We start from the raw sequence: 18068 nt of genomic DNA, 5'->3' as shown, positions 1-18068 counted from the left end.
ACATATATAAACAGGCAAATAACAGAATATCCAAGCAAACTTGGCAGTGCCCAAGCCCCAGGTTTATAAATAGTGGAGTCAGAAATTACAAAATCAGAATAAAGATCAGCTCAATGGCTTTGCTATACAAACCTTATTTTCATTAGCTTACTAAACAAACACTAAATACAGCACAAAACAAACTACAGTTTGGGCCCAACTAAAAAACAGTTATATTACTCTTTTAAAAATTTACAATAGGGGCACCTGGGTGGCTCAGTTGGTTGAGTGTCTGCCTTTGGATCAGCGTTCTGGGATCAAGTCCCACATCGGGCTCCCTGCTCAGTGGAAAGCCTGCTTACCCCTCTCCCTCTGCTGCTCCCCCGCTTGTGCCTTCTCTCTCTGTCAAATAAATAAATAAAATCTTTAAAAAAAAATTTACAGTAAAATGAGAAGATATATGGAGGTTTTTTTTAAAGATTTATTTATTTTAGGGGCGCCTGGGTGGCTCAGTTGGTTAAGTGACTGCCTTCAGCTCAGGTCATGATCCTGGAGTCCCTGGATCGAGTCCCGCATCGGGCTCCCTGCTCGGCAGGGAGCCTGCTTCTCCCTCTGACCCTCCCTCCTCTCATGTGCTCTCTGTCTCTCTCATTCTCTCTGTCTCAAATAAATAAATAAAATCTTTAAAAAAAAAAATTTATTTATTTTAGTAGAGAGAAAGCAAGCAGGGGGAGGGGCAGAGGGAGAGAGGGAGGTAGAGAAGCAGATCCCCACTCAGTGCGGAACCCAACACAGAGCTCAACCTCATGATCCCGAGATCCTGACCTGAGCTGAAACCAAGAGTCAGACATTTGCTTAACCAACTGAGCTACCCAGGTGCCCAGGTATGCTGAGGTTTTAATTAGACATTAACGTATATACATCATCCTCTGATACTTCAATGTAATCATAATGAAAAAGAATGAAATACTCAGCCCAACTGAGACGCTTATGATTCTAGCAGAGAAGGGCAACAACGCAGGCAAAGGACCCAAGTTGGATGCTTTACCCGAATGGTAGTACTATCTAAGCACAGACAAATATGCCACTGAAAAGCCATCCCATCAATCAGAGAGAGAAAAAGTGCCTCCAAATTACCCTAGTTTCCAAGTTTCACTGCTACATTATAACAGCACTCCAAACAGCTAAGAGCAACCCAACAGAAGCCAGGAAGAATACTACAGTGGGGGTCAAAGGAGTGCAGGAAGCATTGGTATACATTCCAAGAACTTACACCTGTGAGTCAACAAGTGACATTTCCCTGTCAGCTAATTTATGACACAATGTTTTGCTGCCTACTGAAGTGCAGGCTGTCACACCAGTACCACACAGGAGTAAATGTAAGAGGAGAAATCACACAAAAACAAGCAGGTAGCTTGCCTTATTTGTAGCCCTGACCTGTCTCTTGTTTACACTGTCTTTAGAATTAAAAGCATTTTCACAACAGAATCTACCTAATCCTAACAAATAAGACACAATTAATCAGACCTACAAGAATCAAGGAAAAAGAAACTTCCATCAGCTAACAGAAAGAAAATGGGAAAAAAGTTAAGGGACTTTCCTGCAACCATTTCTACAAAAAGAGGCCTTTGAAAGGAGTTCCGTTTTACACTATAAGCAAGTGTTGACCAGAGTCTGAAGTCAGGTGGCACATACTTCACAAAGGAAAAAACCTTGTTTGGCAAGATTACAATTCAACATATTATAAAGAAGAAAATTAAGATGGACAAATCACTTCACTACTAAATCATATTCTAAAACAGAGTAGAATTATATACACTTATAGTTCCCCTCCAACTGAGAAATGGAACACTGTGGATAACTAAGTAATCTATTCAGGTTATTTTTCAAAACAGTGAAATAATACTGTTCTCTATGCAGTCTTCTCTGATGATTTAGAAGGTATCTGAAGATTCTTGAATTAGAATCAGCATTATTAATACAAAAAACTATCTCTATTATTTTATGGCCTATTTATTTACTCTGTGCTGGACACTATGCTCAGTGCTTTATGTGGATCATTTTATTTTTCAAAACAACCCTGACTCATTTTATAGAAGTAGAGCTTAGAAATAAGACTAAGTACCTTACCCAGTTACACAGTAAGTGGTAGTAGAGCCAGGATTTAATCTAGGGTTTATTCTAGAGTCTGTGATCTACTCCTGCTAACATGCTATGAAAACTGCACTTTCAAAAGAGGTCTTTGATTCTTACTTAACGACGTCTTGTGGAATGAGGAAAAAATAATCTCTTTTAATACTCTAGTTTTCTGGAATAAAAGGCATTTACAAAGAAAAACTGGATGGTACTACTCGATATAAGATTAAACAACAGAAGCCTACAAAGCAGGTACTGATAAATCTTAAACTCTTAATGGACAAAACTGTTTTAAACTTACCTAACATACGCCAATACAAACATGAAAAGATTTCAATAAATAATTGTTGATGCAGATGAATGAGAAAGGAAACAGCCTACAAAAAAACACTTCCGTGAGAATTTAACATGGGAATTTGAGGAAGTGCACATGACCTGAGAATCAGACCAAAGATGGGCGAGGACTCACCCGGTTACACTTAGAACGAGACGGCGCACCCAACAGCTATTTAGACAGCAGCCACTAGATGGAGACATTTCTCCGTGGGAAAGGAAAGAACTTAAAGAAGAAACACCTGAACATTACCATTTTAAATGTAAGAACAGAAAGGCTTGAGCACCTCAATTATCAGTGAAGAGAGCTTTTTAAAAATACACTTTTTTCCGACTTCATCTATTTTTCCCAACTCTATAGATGTTCTCCCACCTTTCGCTCCTTTTTTAACCTATCCCAGAGGACACCTGCACACATGAGCGATAACCACTCCCCATGCAGATTCTCACTCGGTGGGGGTGGGAGATGAATAGTAATCCAAAGAGGGAATTCTCCCAGGTTGCGGAGGGGGAGTAATGAAGTTTGTATCATATAAAAAAGTCTGCTAGGAGACTTAGTGAACTAAAAGTTCACAGGTTTTCAAAGCAAGGTGTTTGGCTTTTTTTAAGTCAACTGATTAGAATCTGTATTTAGCTTAAATGCCTAATCCTGTACGGAACAGCCCAATTACTGAACCCCAATCCCAGGAGTCAATCCAACAGAACAGAGGGCCCCGATTCTGGAGTCAATCTGGGTTGGGAACACCTGCTCTGCTGTTTCTCAGTTCGGCTCAGGGTTCATTTACCTAAATCACAATGTATCCGCTACTTTTCTCTAACACAAATCAATTAGCCAAACTCCTCAGATTTTCCTAGACGATCCCTAAGCTGTAGTCAGTCTTGTGAAATGTCCTGTCTCACAAGATGGATGGATTTATACCTGTTTAATGCAAAGGCAAGCTTGTATTAAACACCAAATACAGATATAGCAGAAACCCATTACACACAAATTCCAAATAGGAAGCTCAAAATCTGTCAAGGGAAAGGATGGGTTTGTTTCTTCTGATTTTCTCCCCCCTGCAATCTTTATTTTTTGGCCTTAGAATTAAGGCTATTTGAGGTGGGGGTGAGGGGCAGTGGTTTTCTAGAACAGCCTGTTTACCAAAGGGGTATAACGATGTGTTTCCTCTCCTGATAAGCTGTGATTTGATTTTCAAAACCAAAAACACTGGTGTAAAATATAAAAGAGCAAAGATGGGCAGAATATTTAAGTTGAATTAGTGGGTGCATAAAATACAAGGTGCCATGAATCAAATGTTACAACTGGAGAAGATGACCAGCACCCAGCCACCCAGATGGAATCTGACAAAAAGAAGCTGCTAATGACAAGACGAAACAACTGTGAATTATTGTTTCTATTTAACATAATAATCATTTGATTTTGCTGCCATTTATTACTTCAATTAAAAAAGTCAGTTCTATAGCAGTCCTCAAATCTCTGTCCTCTAGGGGATGGGTCATCTGACTTTTCCAATAAAGGGCCAGGGCCACATAAAAAATATTGTAGGCTTTGTGAGTCTAACTACTCGACTCTGCAGCTACAGCACGAAAAGAGCCTTAGACAATATGTAAACTACAAAGTGCAATTGTAGCCCAATAAATTTCACTTACAAAACACGGGCAGGCCATAGTTTGCCAAACCTGATCCCAGAATTTAAAGTGGTGTATTTCATAAAGCCCTTAATTTACCATTTTCTGACTCCCATTTCAAGAAAACAATACTAAAATTTCATGTTTAAACTGCATTCATTTAGATTTCAAATCAGAGAATTGTGTTCAAAATCAAAGTTTTATTTTTTGAAACTATAACTTTTGAACTTTGAAAGTTAATATTTCAAATCTGAAAAGTGACTTCAATTTTTAAAGTAACTCAGCATTCAGAATTATTTACCTTTGGTGTATTCTCAGATATGCAACTCACAACTATATATGCCTGATCCACTGTTTTGTAACAACCTACTGAGCAAGGGAAAAAGGAAAGAGGAGCAGAAGGTGGACTTGAAGGAGGAACTGAAGGTAGACTTCCAAGTTTTCACTCTTGCCCACCTTTGCTTATACTCTGCCTTTATATGCTTAGAAGTTCTTTTTTTTTTTTAAAGATTTTATTTATTTGTCAGAGAGAGACATAGCGAGAGAGAGGGAACACAAGCAGGGGGAGTGGGAGAGAGAGAAGCAGGCTTCCCGCAGAGCAGAGAGCCTGATGTGGGGCTCAATCCCAGGACCCTGGGATCATGAACTGAGCCGAAGGCAGACGCTTAACGACTGAGCCACGCAGGCGCCCCTATATGCTTAGAAGTTCTTACACAGAAGAATTACTATCTGATCCTGAAGCAGGAGGGAGGTGGGGAGAAGGACAGAAGAATGGACAAATAGAGAAGGAAGAATTCTAATGGAAGCCTGTAACTACAAATTCTCAGCTGATCACCTTCTTTACAACTGAACATGACTTAACAGAAGAACTACTTTTGTAGGAAATGGTTAAGAGGCTTAGATAAATTATTAATGTAAAATAAGCATAGACTTGGGTGCCTGGGTGGCTCAGTCATTAAGCGGCCGCCTTCGGCTCAGGTCATGATCCCAGGGTCCTGGGATCGAGTCCCACATCGGGTTCCCTGCTCAGCGGGAAGCCTGCTTCTCCTTCTCCCACTCCCCCCGCTTGTGTTCCTGCTGTTGCTGTCTCTGTCAAATAAATAAATAAAATCTTTAAAAAAAAAAAAAGCACAGACTTGCTTAATAAATTAATAAACTAGTTAAAACCATAATCCTCTGGTGCTCATAATGCAATGCCCCACTACCATCACCTCTAATGAGAAATAACTTGGGGATCTGACTGCAAAATTGGAATCTAGGTTTTGTAAACTTCAGGAAATTACTTTCCTATTCACAGTTTCTCACTGGTTACAAAAACCAACAAATAAAAAAAGAAGTATTGGGCGCCTGGGTGGCTCAGTCGGTTAAGTGTCTGCCTTCAGCTCGGGTCATGATCTCAGGGTCTTGGGATCGAACCCCACATTGGGCTCTCTGCTCAGTGGGGAGTCTGCTTCTCCCTCTCACTCTTCCTCTGTGCTCTCAGATAAATACAATCTTAAAAAAAGAATTATTTGAACATTACTGAACATGGTTTTTGTGAGGATTAAATGTGAAAATAGTAACTGTGTACAGTACACGGTGCCAGATGTAGTCTAAAAAATACTTCCGTTCCTAGTAACTGGGTTGATTCTCTAGATCAGGAGAGAGCACTATTTACCACTCTTAGCATTCAGGGAAGAAAAAAATGTAAGCAATATTTTGAAACACAGATATGGTACACTGTACGCCTTCAGTAAATGTAGGTTAAATCAAAGATTCATTTCAGTATCACATTTATCATTATCAGAAAGTACCTAATAAAAGTAGCTGCCTAATTACCAAAGAAATTTAGGGGTTTTTTAACCCACAGGCTGACTTTTCATAAGCTTGCCCATGCCATCCCAGGAAGTAGAATATAATCCACTGACCCAGTGAGATGGGAGGCATAGCTGGTTGCAGCTGTTACTACCCCACACATGACGTCCTGACCAAGACTCAGCACAGAATCTCAACATACTCTACTCAGAATGAAGGAATTTAAAGACCACAGCCCCTCCCCTCAAATTACATCTAGAAAGGGGTCCATAGCTTGTGTCTGATCTCCAGAGTGAAAAATACTCTTAAACTCGCTGAAGGGCAGGAAATATCAAGGATTTACATCCTAGGCTACAGGCTTTATTCCTAGAAGCAGAGCTATTTGAAGATCATCATAGCTCTGCAGGACTTCCAACAGGCTCACTAAAGAGAAAAGATTTTTCCGTACCTCACAATGGAGAGAAAAATATTAACTTCTGGAACAAAACCCCAAGATCTCCCCAAAGCATTTTCCCTCTTCAGCAGAGGTCAAACGTCCATGAAAGAATCAATCTTAGGGGCACGGTTCCCAGTCAGATGCCTAGCAACTTGTTAATGAGATGAGGAAATTGTAACCTCTTAATCCATTCTTCTCCAACCAAAGCCCAGGATGCTGATGGGATAATAGATCCCCTGACAAGAACAAATCTCCTCTAGTCACAGAAGTCAAGTCCAAGGGTTCACTATACCTCTGTGTTCATGTCACAGTCCAGAGTCTGTAATTTTTGGAAGCTTATGAGGGACTGAATTATATCTAGTTATAGCACTACCCATTTTGGTCATGTTTTAGAACTACACTACTGTTTGAATAGAACTGCGTATCTTGATTATTAAATATGACCTTTCTCAGGGAGCCTGGGTGGCTCGGTTGGTGAAGCATCTGACTCTTGGTTCCAGCTCAGGTCATGATCTCAGGGTAGCGAGATTGAGCCCCACACCAGGCTCTGAGCTCAGCAGGAATCTGCTTGCCCCTCTCCCTCCTCCCCTGCCTCTGTCCCACCATTCGCACTCTTTCTCTAAAATAAATAAATAAAATCTTTAAAATTAAAAATATATGACCTTTCTCTATCATAGATGCCTTTCCTTTTGTCTCTTACAACAAACAATCCTATTCCACACTCCATGCTACCACTCACTTGGCTAAATGTTTTGCATAAAGATGTAATTAAAACAAGAATAAAATGTATACTTCAGTCAAAGTTCGTATCACTTGAGGGTACCCCTATGAAGAACTGGAAATGGTCACTGGTCAAAAACGTCTTAACGCCCCATTATTCCCTGAATATTCCTCAAACCTTCATATCTCTCTGCCTCTGCTGGTGCACGTCTTCCATACCCGGCCCCAGGCCAGCAGCACCAGCTTCTCCTGGACAACTTTCTACAAATGCATACTCTCTCCATACTCCGGACTTGCTGAAGCAGAAGTTCAAGAGGTGGAACCCTACAATCTGTGTTTTAGCAAGCTCTCTAGTAATTCTGATGTACAATGAAGGCCGAGAAGCATGAATCTACTACTTAAAGAGCACTTTCTCTGAACTTTGTTCACGCATAAAGGGCTTCCTCTACCTCAGGACTATTTTAAATATCCTTTACGAATAGTTTCTTCCTTCCCTGCCACTTACAACCACAGATGCTTTTGAGAACAATTCACATATCACAGAGGATTACAGTCATAGCACGTGGATTACAGTGTGTGTATTTCCTCCCTGATACCCTCCCCCATACTAGATGGTGAGCTGCTTCTTGTTAATATTTCCAGAGCTTGGCACATAGCAGGTATCAGTAAGTGTGGACTGTTCTGCCAAAATATTCAAGCAGTCTATATACAATATGTCTTAAAAGATGAGACTACAGCGACCCTAAACCATCTGAGTTCATGAGCTTCCTCACAGTGTTGTCTTGACTGGTTCCAGCATACTGACCTTGGGGGCTTTTTCAGCTTTCAGTTTACGAACCACCTCCCCTTGTGCAGCAACTTCATCATAGAGAGATCTACTTTCCACAATACTTGCTGATGACATAGAAGAAACATTCTGTACCACCGCAGGAGGATTTCCAGGTTTATATTCCTGGCCAGTTTTCTCCTTATATTCAGCTTTCAAAGCCAAAAGCTGTTTTACAGCTGCATCTATATCTTCCTTTGCTGCTTTCTTGGCTTTTAATTCACGAACCACATCCCCTTGAGCAGCCACTCTGTTGTAAAGGACCAAGGAATCCTCAGATGGAGCACAAGTATTATCCAAGGAAGGACCTGGTCTTTCCTTAAAAGGAGTAGTCGGCTACAAAGGAAGAAAACCAAAAGTGAAATAATTAATTCATGTTAAATGTCCTCTCACAAAATTATATCGAATTGTCATATAACATTTCATGCTATAAAATTAAGTTTTAATCCCTTAAAAAGTTTAAGTAAATAATCTCATTCCTAAAAATTTATCCTAATGAAAAATGACAGAAGTAAACAAAGGTAGAGGTACATGGATATGCACTGAAGCATTTTTATTATAGTAAAAAACTGAAAATCACCTAAATCCTTACCATTAGGGGATTAAAGAAATTATGACATATCCAAAAGATCTGAGAATAAATCATTGTTCCACCACATACTAGCTGTGTGAACTTGAATTAGTTACATAAGCTGTTTCTGGTTTTAACTATAAAAGAAAAGTGACTGTTTTGACCCCATCAGTGTGATGGGAAAATAAAAGGTAATAAATCTGCTTAAAGCTTTTAGTTACAAAGGCTGAGAAAAAGTGAATATTAATAAGTTTCAGGAATTATTAATTTTTTTTAAAAGATATCTAGATTGATGACAAGCAAGTCCTCCAAGAAATACTGAGATATAATTTTAACTCATTACTATGGAACGATTCCATTTTTGTATAAAATTATATATTTCCAGGCATATGATTATATATAAGTATATGCAATAAACCTAGAGATATGTTCACTAAAATGATCTTTGGGTAGTGAATAACTATGCTATTTTTTATTCTTAATGTCATGCTTTCCTTCTGCCTAGAAAGCTTTCCACCCTACTGACACCCTTCTAAATTTAAAACCCAGCTCACGATCATACCTTCCCCATGACTTTTTTCTTTAATGGCTTCCACTTAATCCATATTCATGAGTCATGTGTATTAACTCCAAAATGTTTCATCTCTACTCTGGAACTCTGTCCTGATCCCAGGCCCAGCATTCTGAATGGTCTTTTCAGACATCTTTACCTGGTTAGCTAAGGAGCACTGCAAGCTACATCAGAGTTGCATTTTCCATGAGGGTCAGGTTCTGAAATCAACATGTAAGTCAAAAACCACATACGTTTGGGGTGCCTGGCTGGCTCAGTTGGTAGAACATGTGACTCTTAATCTCAGGGTTGTGAGTTCAAGCCCCATACTGAGTGTAGAGATTATTAAAAAACAGATATATAAAATCTTAAAAAAAAAACAACCCACATATATTCAAAATTACTCCTTTAAAATATTCAACCATAAATGTTAATATGCACATATAAATGCATAATATATATGGTAAAGCAAGAATACAATAAATGGAGCCATTCTATATCAAAAACATATACATTCTGTTCTGTTACACTTACTTTTGATAACCTGAACTGACTCATTCATGCCTGGTAAACAGGGAAACAGTATTAAAGGTATTAGGGTAACACTGAAAAATCACACCACCTTGTAGTGATTTCTCCCAGAATATTAATGTTTGATGTCAAAGAAGCATACAGGAAAAAGCTTTCTCACAATTAAAAGAGAAAGCTTTAGAAGTGCCTTCCTTGGGGTACCTGGTGGCTCAGTCGGTTAAGCGTCTGCCTTCGGCTCAGGTCATGATCCCAGGGTTCAGGGATCAAGCCCCATGTCAGGCTCTCTGCTCAGTGGGAAGTCTGCTTCTCCCTCACCCCACTTGTGCTCTCTCCCTCTCTTTCTCAAATAAATAAAATCTAAAAAAGAGTGGCTTCCTTGAGTGCAGGTGGTACTTTAAAAACATTGTTCACCGTAACATTAAGCCATCTAATGAAGGTGCAAGTGCAGATAAAGGACTTTCAAAGAGCTATCCTCCTGGGCTTTAAAAACAAGAAAGGAAAAAAAAAAAAGGATTAGGCAGGATCCACGCTGAGTCAGACTTTAATTCTGATGACACTGCTCTCTGTTAGAGGCAAACACCCTCAAAGACCTACATATCAAGGGAGAGAGCATTAGCCCTAAGGCTTAAGGCTGCCTGCAGTGCTGGATACCAATGCTAGTCAACTGTACTTAAATTTCTATAAGGATTTGTGCAGGTTCCAAAACCTATCCACAAACTTTGACACTCCCTGCATCAAGACGGGGGTCTAGCCCCTCCCCTTGAATCTGGGCAAGCTTATGAGTGCTTGGACCACAAGCATGGCAGAAATGACACTATGTGAGATTTTCAAGGTTAAAACATAAAAGGCAATGCTGCTTCGATCATGTCTACTGGACACTCACTTCTGGAGCCCTGAGTTGTCATATACAAAGTCTCACTACCCTGACACCACGCTAAAGAGGTCACTTGAAGCTGCTTTGTGAGACATTTCCCCCTTCCTAGCCAACAGTTGGCATCAACTGCCACCCATGTGAGTGAGCCACTGTGGATGTCCAGGCTAATAGAGCCTTCGATGACTGCCAACCAGCCACCACTTGACTGAAACTACAGGAGATATACAGATTCTTAGTGTTCTGCACCAACCCTATTTTTTCTAAAAAAAACAGCCCTGTTATTTTTAGTATTGCCACTTTGTAGGACATAAAGTTTCTTAAGAATACATAAACTTCTGAAACCAGTATTACACTATATGTTAACGAACTAGAATTTAAATAAAAATTTGAAAAAAAAACACCAAAAAACAAAAACTTACAGCATTACCCTAACTTCTTTACAGGATACGTGGAAGGTGTGAGGTACTGATGGTAAGTGGGACCAATGAAGGCCTGGGGAGCCACATCTCCCACATCGTGTGTTAAGATTCTCTCTCTCAGACCTCTCCACCTTGAGTACCCCCATTCTCATTCTCTCTCGCTCAAAAAGTAAATAAATAAAATAAAATGAATAAATTCTTTGAAAAACTTGTCAATTTTAACTTTTAGTATAACAAATACTCATAAATATAACCCACATAAAAAGGGCCCTCAATCATTTTTAAGCATGTATAGGGTCTTGAAACTAAAAAGTTTGAAAACTGCCCTATTTATTTATTTTTAAAGATTTTATTTATTTATTTGACAGAGAAAGAGAGCATACAAGCAAGGGGAGCAGCGGGCAGAGGGAGAGAGAGAAGCAGGCTCCCCACTGGCAAGGAGCCTGATGCAGGGCTTGATCCTGGGACCCTGGGATCATGACCTGAGCCGAAGGCAGATGCTTAACCGACTGAGCTGACTGGCTGAGATCACATAGTATTTAATTTGTGTAAATTAAAAGCTCAAGTCATGACATTCCCACTATAAACAGTTCCAAATTCATACCTAATATGATGTGCGTCTGTCTTCCCTAGCTCAAGTGATTTATCATTTATTTACCCATTCAACCACACAAAATTAGGACTTACTGTCTTACTGATTCTACTTCCTGAATTCATGTCCTACTTTTATCTTCCCTGCTCTCATCCTCTGGCTCCCTGACCACTTATCACATCTTCTAATCCTACTTCCAATCCACCTGCCAAAATATCTTCTACACTGTTGCCAAATAGTCAATGCCGACCCAACATCTATAGATCCCAAACTATGCATCAAGGTGCCCGAGGGGGCCACAGTAAATTCATAGGGTTGCCAAACACGGCATGTACTACTCAGGATGGTTCAATTTTAACATTAGAGTATGTTACATTCCTTTCAACGATGTCCTATCTTTGCAAAACTACAATTTCCACAGCTGCTGTACTAAAATCAAATACTACAGGAAAATCACTATGGAACAGGAAATTAGTAGGGTAGTATCCAATCTGAGTCCAAGATTCAAGAAATATTTTTTCTTTTTTAAGATTTATTTATTCATTAGAGAGAGAGAGAGAGTACACAAGCTAGGGGAGTAGCAGGCAGAGGGAGAGGGAGAAGCCATTGAGCAGGGAGCCTGACACAGGGTTCAATCCGACAGGGGATCATGACCTGAGCCGGAGGCAGATGCTTAACCGACTGAGCCACCCAGGTGCCCTGGTATTATTTTTTTCTTTTGATTAGTATATCACTTTAAGAATGAAATAAAAATTAAAATATTTAAATTTAAGAACACAATCTTTTAAGAATAAAATTTTTCTTCTCTTTCAACTTATGTGTATTATTTCTTCAAATGACTACTGGCATATGAACATTTATCTAACTTAACTACTTAACAAAGAGAACTGTTAGGAATTTCAGTTAGCCCATGGGTGCCATGGAGAAATGAGCAAGAAACCAAGCGTACTGTGTGAATTGAGGAAGATTGAAGACCTTTGCCTACACTACAGACCCCCTCATTCTCTAACCATGTCTCCAGCTCTCAAATCCACACCCTGTCTCCTAGGGAAGCGGTGTCTCCATCTGGAATGTCCCTCCCAACCCTGACTGCTGGGCAGATTCCGAACTCATTCTAAGCATAGAGATTAAGCATTATCCACAAGAGGAAAGGAAAAGAAAAAGGCAGGAAGTGACACAATTTCCTCTCACCCACATCCTAGCAGTTCCTATTCTTGCTCTCCTTTCTGAACCTCTTCTCTCAGAGGCACTGGAGTTTGACAGAAAAGTATAGTCAGGGAACCAGAAAGCCTGGTCACTGTCCTGACTCTGTCAATAACAACTTTTGTGGGGCGTCTAGGTGGCTCAGGCCATGATCCCAGGGTCCTGGGATCAAGCCCCACATCGGGCTCCCTGCTCAGTGGGAACCCTGCTTCTCCCTCTCCCACTCCCCCCTGCTTGTGTTCCCTCTCTGTCTCTGTCAAATAAATAAATAAAATCTTAAAAAAAAAAAAAAAACTTTTGTTATCTTGGGCAAGGGATTTCTCCTGTTCTTTTTCCACGTATAAAGTAAGTAGCTAACAATAGGTGGTGCTCAATGTACTCTTCAGCTCTACACGATGCTCCTGACTAAAGCAGATAGGATATTAAAAAGAAAATGGGGGGGCGGGGTGCCTGGGTGGCTCAGTCATTAAGCGTCTGCCTTTGGCTCAGGTCATGATCCCAGGGTCCTGGCATCGAGCCCCACATCAGGCTCCCTGCTCCGGAGGGAAGCCTGCTTCTCCCTCTCCCACTCCCCGTGCTTGTGTTCCCTCTCTCACTGTGTCTCTGTCAAATAAATAAAATCTTTAAAAAAAAAAAGGATTTGGGGTGCCTGGCTGTCTCAGTCAGTGGAGTGTGTGACTCTTGATCTCAGGGTTGTGAGTTTGAGCCTGACCCTGGGTGTAGAGATTACTTTAAAAATTAAAAAAGTATGTAAAAAGAAAAGCAACTACTGCAGCAATACTGGTGGGGGGGGGGGGGGAATCATTCTAAATTAAACTACTCTTTCTCAATTTTTCATATAATAAATCTAAAAAATCTTGTTCTGCAAGGTATTCTGAAAACTTACAGGAAAGGACAAGACTACAACAAAACCCCCAAACTAAGAGCCACTGTCCTCTTCAATGTCAACAGTAAGACAGACAACCACTTGTAAAGAAAGATTCCAAATCCTGGCGTAAAAAGATGGTTGATTAGAGACATATCCATGAAAGTCAATGTTTACCTCATTTTTTGTTGTTTCTACCTTGGTCTTTTCCCTTGACCCAGATGTTGGCATTTCCTTTGTATGTCCATCAGGAACGTATATCAAAACACATGGGGCTTCTTTGCAGCTATATGGGCTAAAGAGAAAACAGAGGGCCAAAAAAAGTTCATTTCAACAAAATTATGTGGCAGTAATTAAAACTGAATTCCTAGATTAATTCAATGGCACCACGTTAATACTTCTCAAAGTATAAACAGTCCATTCCCTTATTATTCAAATCAGAAGCTCTTCAGAGTAGTTTAAAAACAATGGATAAATAAAAATTCTCAGTACTAATTATAACCTTCCAGTTTAAGAACTTTTATAGATAAAAACACGCTAACTCCAGGACAAAAGTGCAGCTACTCTGCCTGCTACCAGAAATGGCACTAGTGGGTGCTCGTTCGTGACTGAAAGCAAATGCATCTCCATACCACACCGAATCTGCTTATAAACAGGAGAATTTCTATAAAACATAATAATTTCCCAATTCTAGGGGCGCCTGGGTGGCTCAGTTGGTTAAACGACTGCCTTCGGCTCAGGTCATGATCCTGGAGTCCCGGGATCGAGTCCCGCATCGGGCTCCCTGCTCGGCGGGGAGCCTGCTTCTCCCTCTGACCCTCCTCCCTCTCATGTGCTCTCTGCCTCTCTCATTCTCTCGGTCTCAAATAAATAAATAAAACCTTTAAAAAAAAAAAAGAATTTCCCAATTCTAAAAAGTACAGTAATTAGCAAAATCCACTGCCCCTGAGACTATTCATGAGCAAATGATTTCTTCAAATTTTGTAGTAAAAGCTCAAGTGAAAATAAAAAGAGAAGAATTTAGTAACAATAGGATCCTATATATTGCTTCAACATTTTTAAATAATAGCTTTATTGAGATACAATTTACTATTTTCCTCTAAATGTACCTGCTGCATTATTTATATTCTACAATACAATCTAATGAAAATACGCTATAAAGAAGAAGGTAATAGTAATAATTTTCACCCAAAGACATACTGAAATTTTTTTCTTTTACTTGGATTACATGAAGATGAATTATAAGACAGTTTAATTTTAGAAATGAATAATTCGTTATTATGCTGTTTCAAAGTTATTGCTTGTTACTATAAAGTTTCAAATATTAAATATAAAAGGCAAATATCAAACTGAATAGAGGATTATCAGGTACAGAATTTTGGTAGAAATGTGATTTTTATAAGTCAAACAGAGAAAGACATGTATCATATGATCTCACTGATATGAGGAATTCTTAATTGCAGGAAACAAACTGAGGGTTGGGGTGGGGGGTGGGGTGGGAGGGATGGGGTGACTGGGTGATAGACACTGGGGAGGGTATGTGCTCTGGTAAGCGCTGTGAATTGTGCAAGACTGTTGAATCTCAGATCTGTACCTCTGAAACAAATAATGCAATATATGTTAAGAAAAAAAAAAAAAGAAGAAGAAGAGGGTAGCGGGAGGGGAAGAATGAAGCGGGGGAAATCGGAGGGGTAGACGAACCATGAGAGACGATGGACTCTGAAAAACAAACAGGGTTCTAGAGGGGAGGGGGGTGGGAGGATGGGTTAGCCTGGTGGTGGGTATTGAGGAGGGCACGTTCTGCATGGAGCACTGGGTGTTATGCACAAACAATGAATCATGGAACACTTCATCTAAAACTAATGATGTAATGTAAGAATAAAAAAAATTAAAAAAAAAAAAGAAATGTGATTTTTAAATCTTATTTACTGTAAGAATGTTAAGCATTTTCATTTAAATGCTCAATGACATTTACTTACCTAACAGGTTCATACGGCTGATCACATATGAAGAATCCTCTTCTCTGGAGTTGTATAATGTCTCCTTTTTTCAAATCCTTAAGGCAGGGATCCCCCAGCATTAGCTCTTCATGCTGTAAAGATGATAAAGACCAAAATACACCTGTGCTTAGAAATCAGAGCACTGAAAACAACTCTAAAATATAAGTTGTCTTTCCAGAAGGTGGAATACTCTTAAAGATATGTTAAAAACTTTACTACTTAAGCAGATGCAGTGAAACAGTAAAGAAGTAAACAATTACATATACAGTATTTTTAAAAGTTAAAATTGACAAACTGATGAACTTCAGGAAACCTTTCAACCAACATGATTGGTATCCCTGCACATATAAGTGAGTTTCCCACCACCAATATGAGCTGCAGTGCGAAAAGCACAGAGAGACCTAGCTGAGAGGCATAGCAGCACAGCACTTAAGCATAAGCAAGTTCCTTAACTGCATTGTGTTTCAGCTCCAATCTTCAGTAAAATGGAAACATCACTCTTTCACACATCTTTTCATTTTAACAAAATTTTACAGATCTTTTCCATTTTACTTGAAAACCAAATACTTAAAAGTAATTTTAAAATTCTAAAAAAGTTTATATAACAAGGAAAAAAGAAACATGGTTTCTTTTAGAAGGCTACCTTACTGTTCTTGTTGACATACTGCTTAAAGTCCTCATCTTTTCCCAGCACTGGCTTTGTGATCAAGTGCTCGTAAGTGACACAGATTGCAGGAATAGGAAGAGCATGTGCCGTCTCTGCCAGCCACGTGATCTTCGTGGTTTTCTTGTAGTCTTTGTTCTCCAAATTCAATTTTGCATCAAGAGATACAATTTTTCCATCTGCATTTCTAGATATAAGATCAAAAGGTGTTTAAAGAAAACCATAATTGTCATAAATGCATTATTTGTCCTACACTTGTAATAAATGGCTAGGAATTTTCTTTGGAAAAATGTCAAAGCAAACATTTATTTGAACTTCTAATATGTTCCAGACATATATTGGTTAAGAGATGAATAAAACATAAACTACTGGAGAACAGATGCACACACATCTGATGAAGAACATGAACATATTTACAAATTTTAAAGTCATCTGAATTAAACATTAAAAAATGTAAAGTATTGTATTTTTAAACATTTAACAATTACTTGAAATCATATGTAATGACTGGACAATTCAGATTTCAGAGTTTATACAAATTAATTTTATTAGCATACTATGTTCCATTTATGTGATCTTAAGAACAAACTAACAAGTGTAGCACACTATAATAACTAGAAAGTTCATATTCATCACAAAACAATTAATTTTAAAGCAGATTTTAGAATAAAGAATGTTATATATACAAATTCTGTCCAAAGGACCCCTTCCCCAGGCAACTGTACAACGAGAATTAGATGACAAAAAGGGACCCGTAAGCATTAGAACTTTTTTTTTACATCTAGACACAGTAATTTGCAACATCACAAGCAAAACATATCCCAAGATTAATAAACTGGAACACATACGGAAAAGAAATTTGCTGTGTGTCCAGAATTGGCAGTTTCTACGCCTGAGCAGATTTACCAGTTGGAAAAACGAATGAGTCTAAATCTGGTCATTTTTAGTAAGTGAATAAACAAGAATTCCCTTCCATATTTAATAAAAACAGACGAAAAGTTCTTACTTGTTTATTTTAGTAATGTTGATGTTGCCCCAATTTATAAAGGTAACCATCTCCCCTTCTGACAATGTCTCTGCATCAGCCCCTTCAATGAAAACTTTAGGACTGTACCACACCGGCTTCAAGCCAACATCAGGATTCTGATTATTAAAAAAAAAAGAGAGAGAGAGAGAATGTTGATTGAAACAGCTTATTGAATGCAGCATACAAATTTATATATTCATTCATTTCATTCTTTAACCAAACGTGTTGAACCCCGGCTCTGTGACAGGTGGTCAGTCACCTGACCAATAATGCTAATGGGAGTCAGATGAAGTGAGCTGTTGAGCTGTCCCTAAAATTACTTCCAGCCTAAAATTCTTTGTTTTCAGAGCTAAGACAGTATTTGTCTTTGGTGTCCCTCCAACCAGAATCTGCTTTGCTATCCTCAGAATGTCACTAATGCTTGGCAGCAAAGGAGAAAAGGAAGTCACTCATCAGTGGCTGTAAAACATTACAGGACAACAGATGTCACCACAGCAGGAAATGGTGGACCTTTCATCTTTTAGAAGACGAAGAGCGTCATATTTGTATAGACAGATAAATTTTCTCTTTTCAGTGTATATTACATAAAGAAGAAAAAAGATCTGGAGAATAAAAAGAACAGTGTGTTAACTTTCAGTTTTTGTTTGACGGACTTCAAAAGAAGCCCAGTCTAAGATTTTTTGAAATAAATGTTACATAGCATGTGTTTAATAACTGTTCAATAAATGTACCAATGCATTTGAGAAAAATTAGTATGCTGTATCGACCTATATTCTGCTGGGCTCAGAAAAGAATGCTAACAGGCTAAATCTACAACACTTTGTGAGGAAAATGGTAACAAAGATTCCAAAGATCACACTGAGCAATCCAGTTATCATTGAAAGAGTGTCTCCAAATCAATTGGTCCTTTACTACTTAT

General features: G+C 38.9%; 1 protein-coding gene across 1 annotated transcript in view; it reads right to left on the bottom strand.

The window, feature by feature from the left end:
- The window catches only part of EPRS1 (glutamyl-prolyl-tRNA synthetase 1), a 67385-nt gene that overhangs the window by 19919 nt on the left and 29398 nt on the right, over window positions 1-18068 (bottom strand). The window contains exons 14-18 of the mRNA XM_035010106.1: window positions 17129-17265; window positions 16102-16309; window positions 15438-15550; window positions 13636-13753; window positions 7833-8189 (exon numbers count right to left, since the gene is read on the bottom strand). Of these exons, the coding sequence (XP_034865997.1) occupies window positions 7833-8189; window positions 13636-13753; window positions 15438-15550; window positions 16102-16309; window positions 17129-17265 (933 nt within the window). The remainder of the gene's footprint in view (window positions 1-7832; window positions 8190-13635; window positions 13754-15437; window positions 15551-16101; window positions 16310-17128; window positions 17266-18068) is intronic.

The sequence above is a fragment of the Mirounga leonina genome, unplaced genomic scaffold (genome assembly GCF_011800145.1).
Source record: "Mirounga leonina isolate KUSES-001 unplaced genomic scaffold, KU_Mleo_1.0 Mir_154, whole genome shotgun sequence".
Classification (NCBI taxonomy): domain Eukaryota; kingdom Metazoa; phylum Chordata; class Mammalia; order Carnivora; family Phocidae; genus Mirounga; species Mirounga leonina.
The sequence above is the reverse complement of the archived record's forward strand: the minus strand, read 5'-3'. Positions and strand labels throughout refer to the sequence as shown.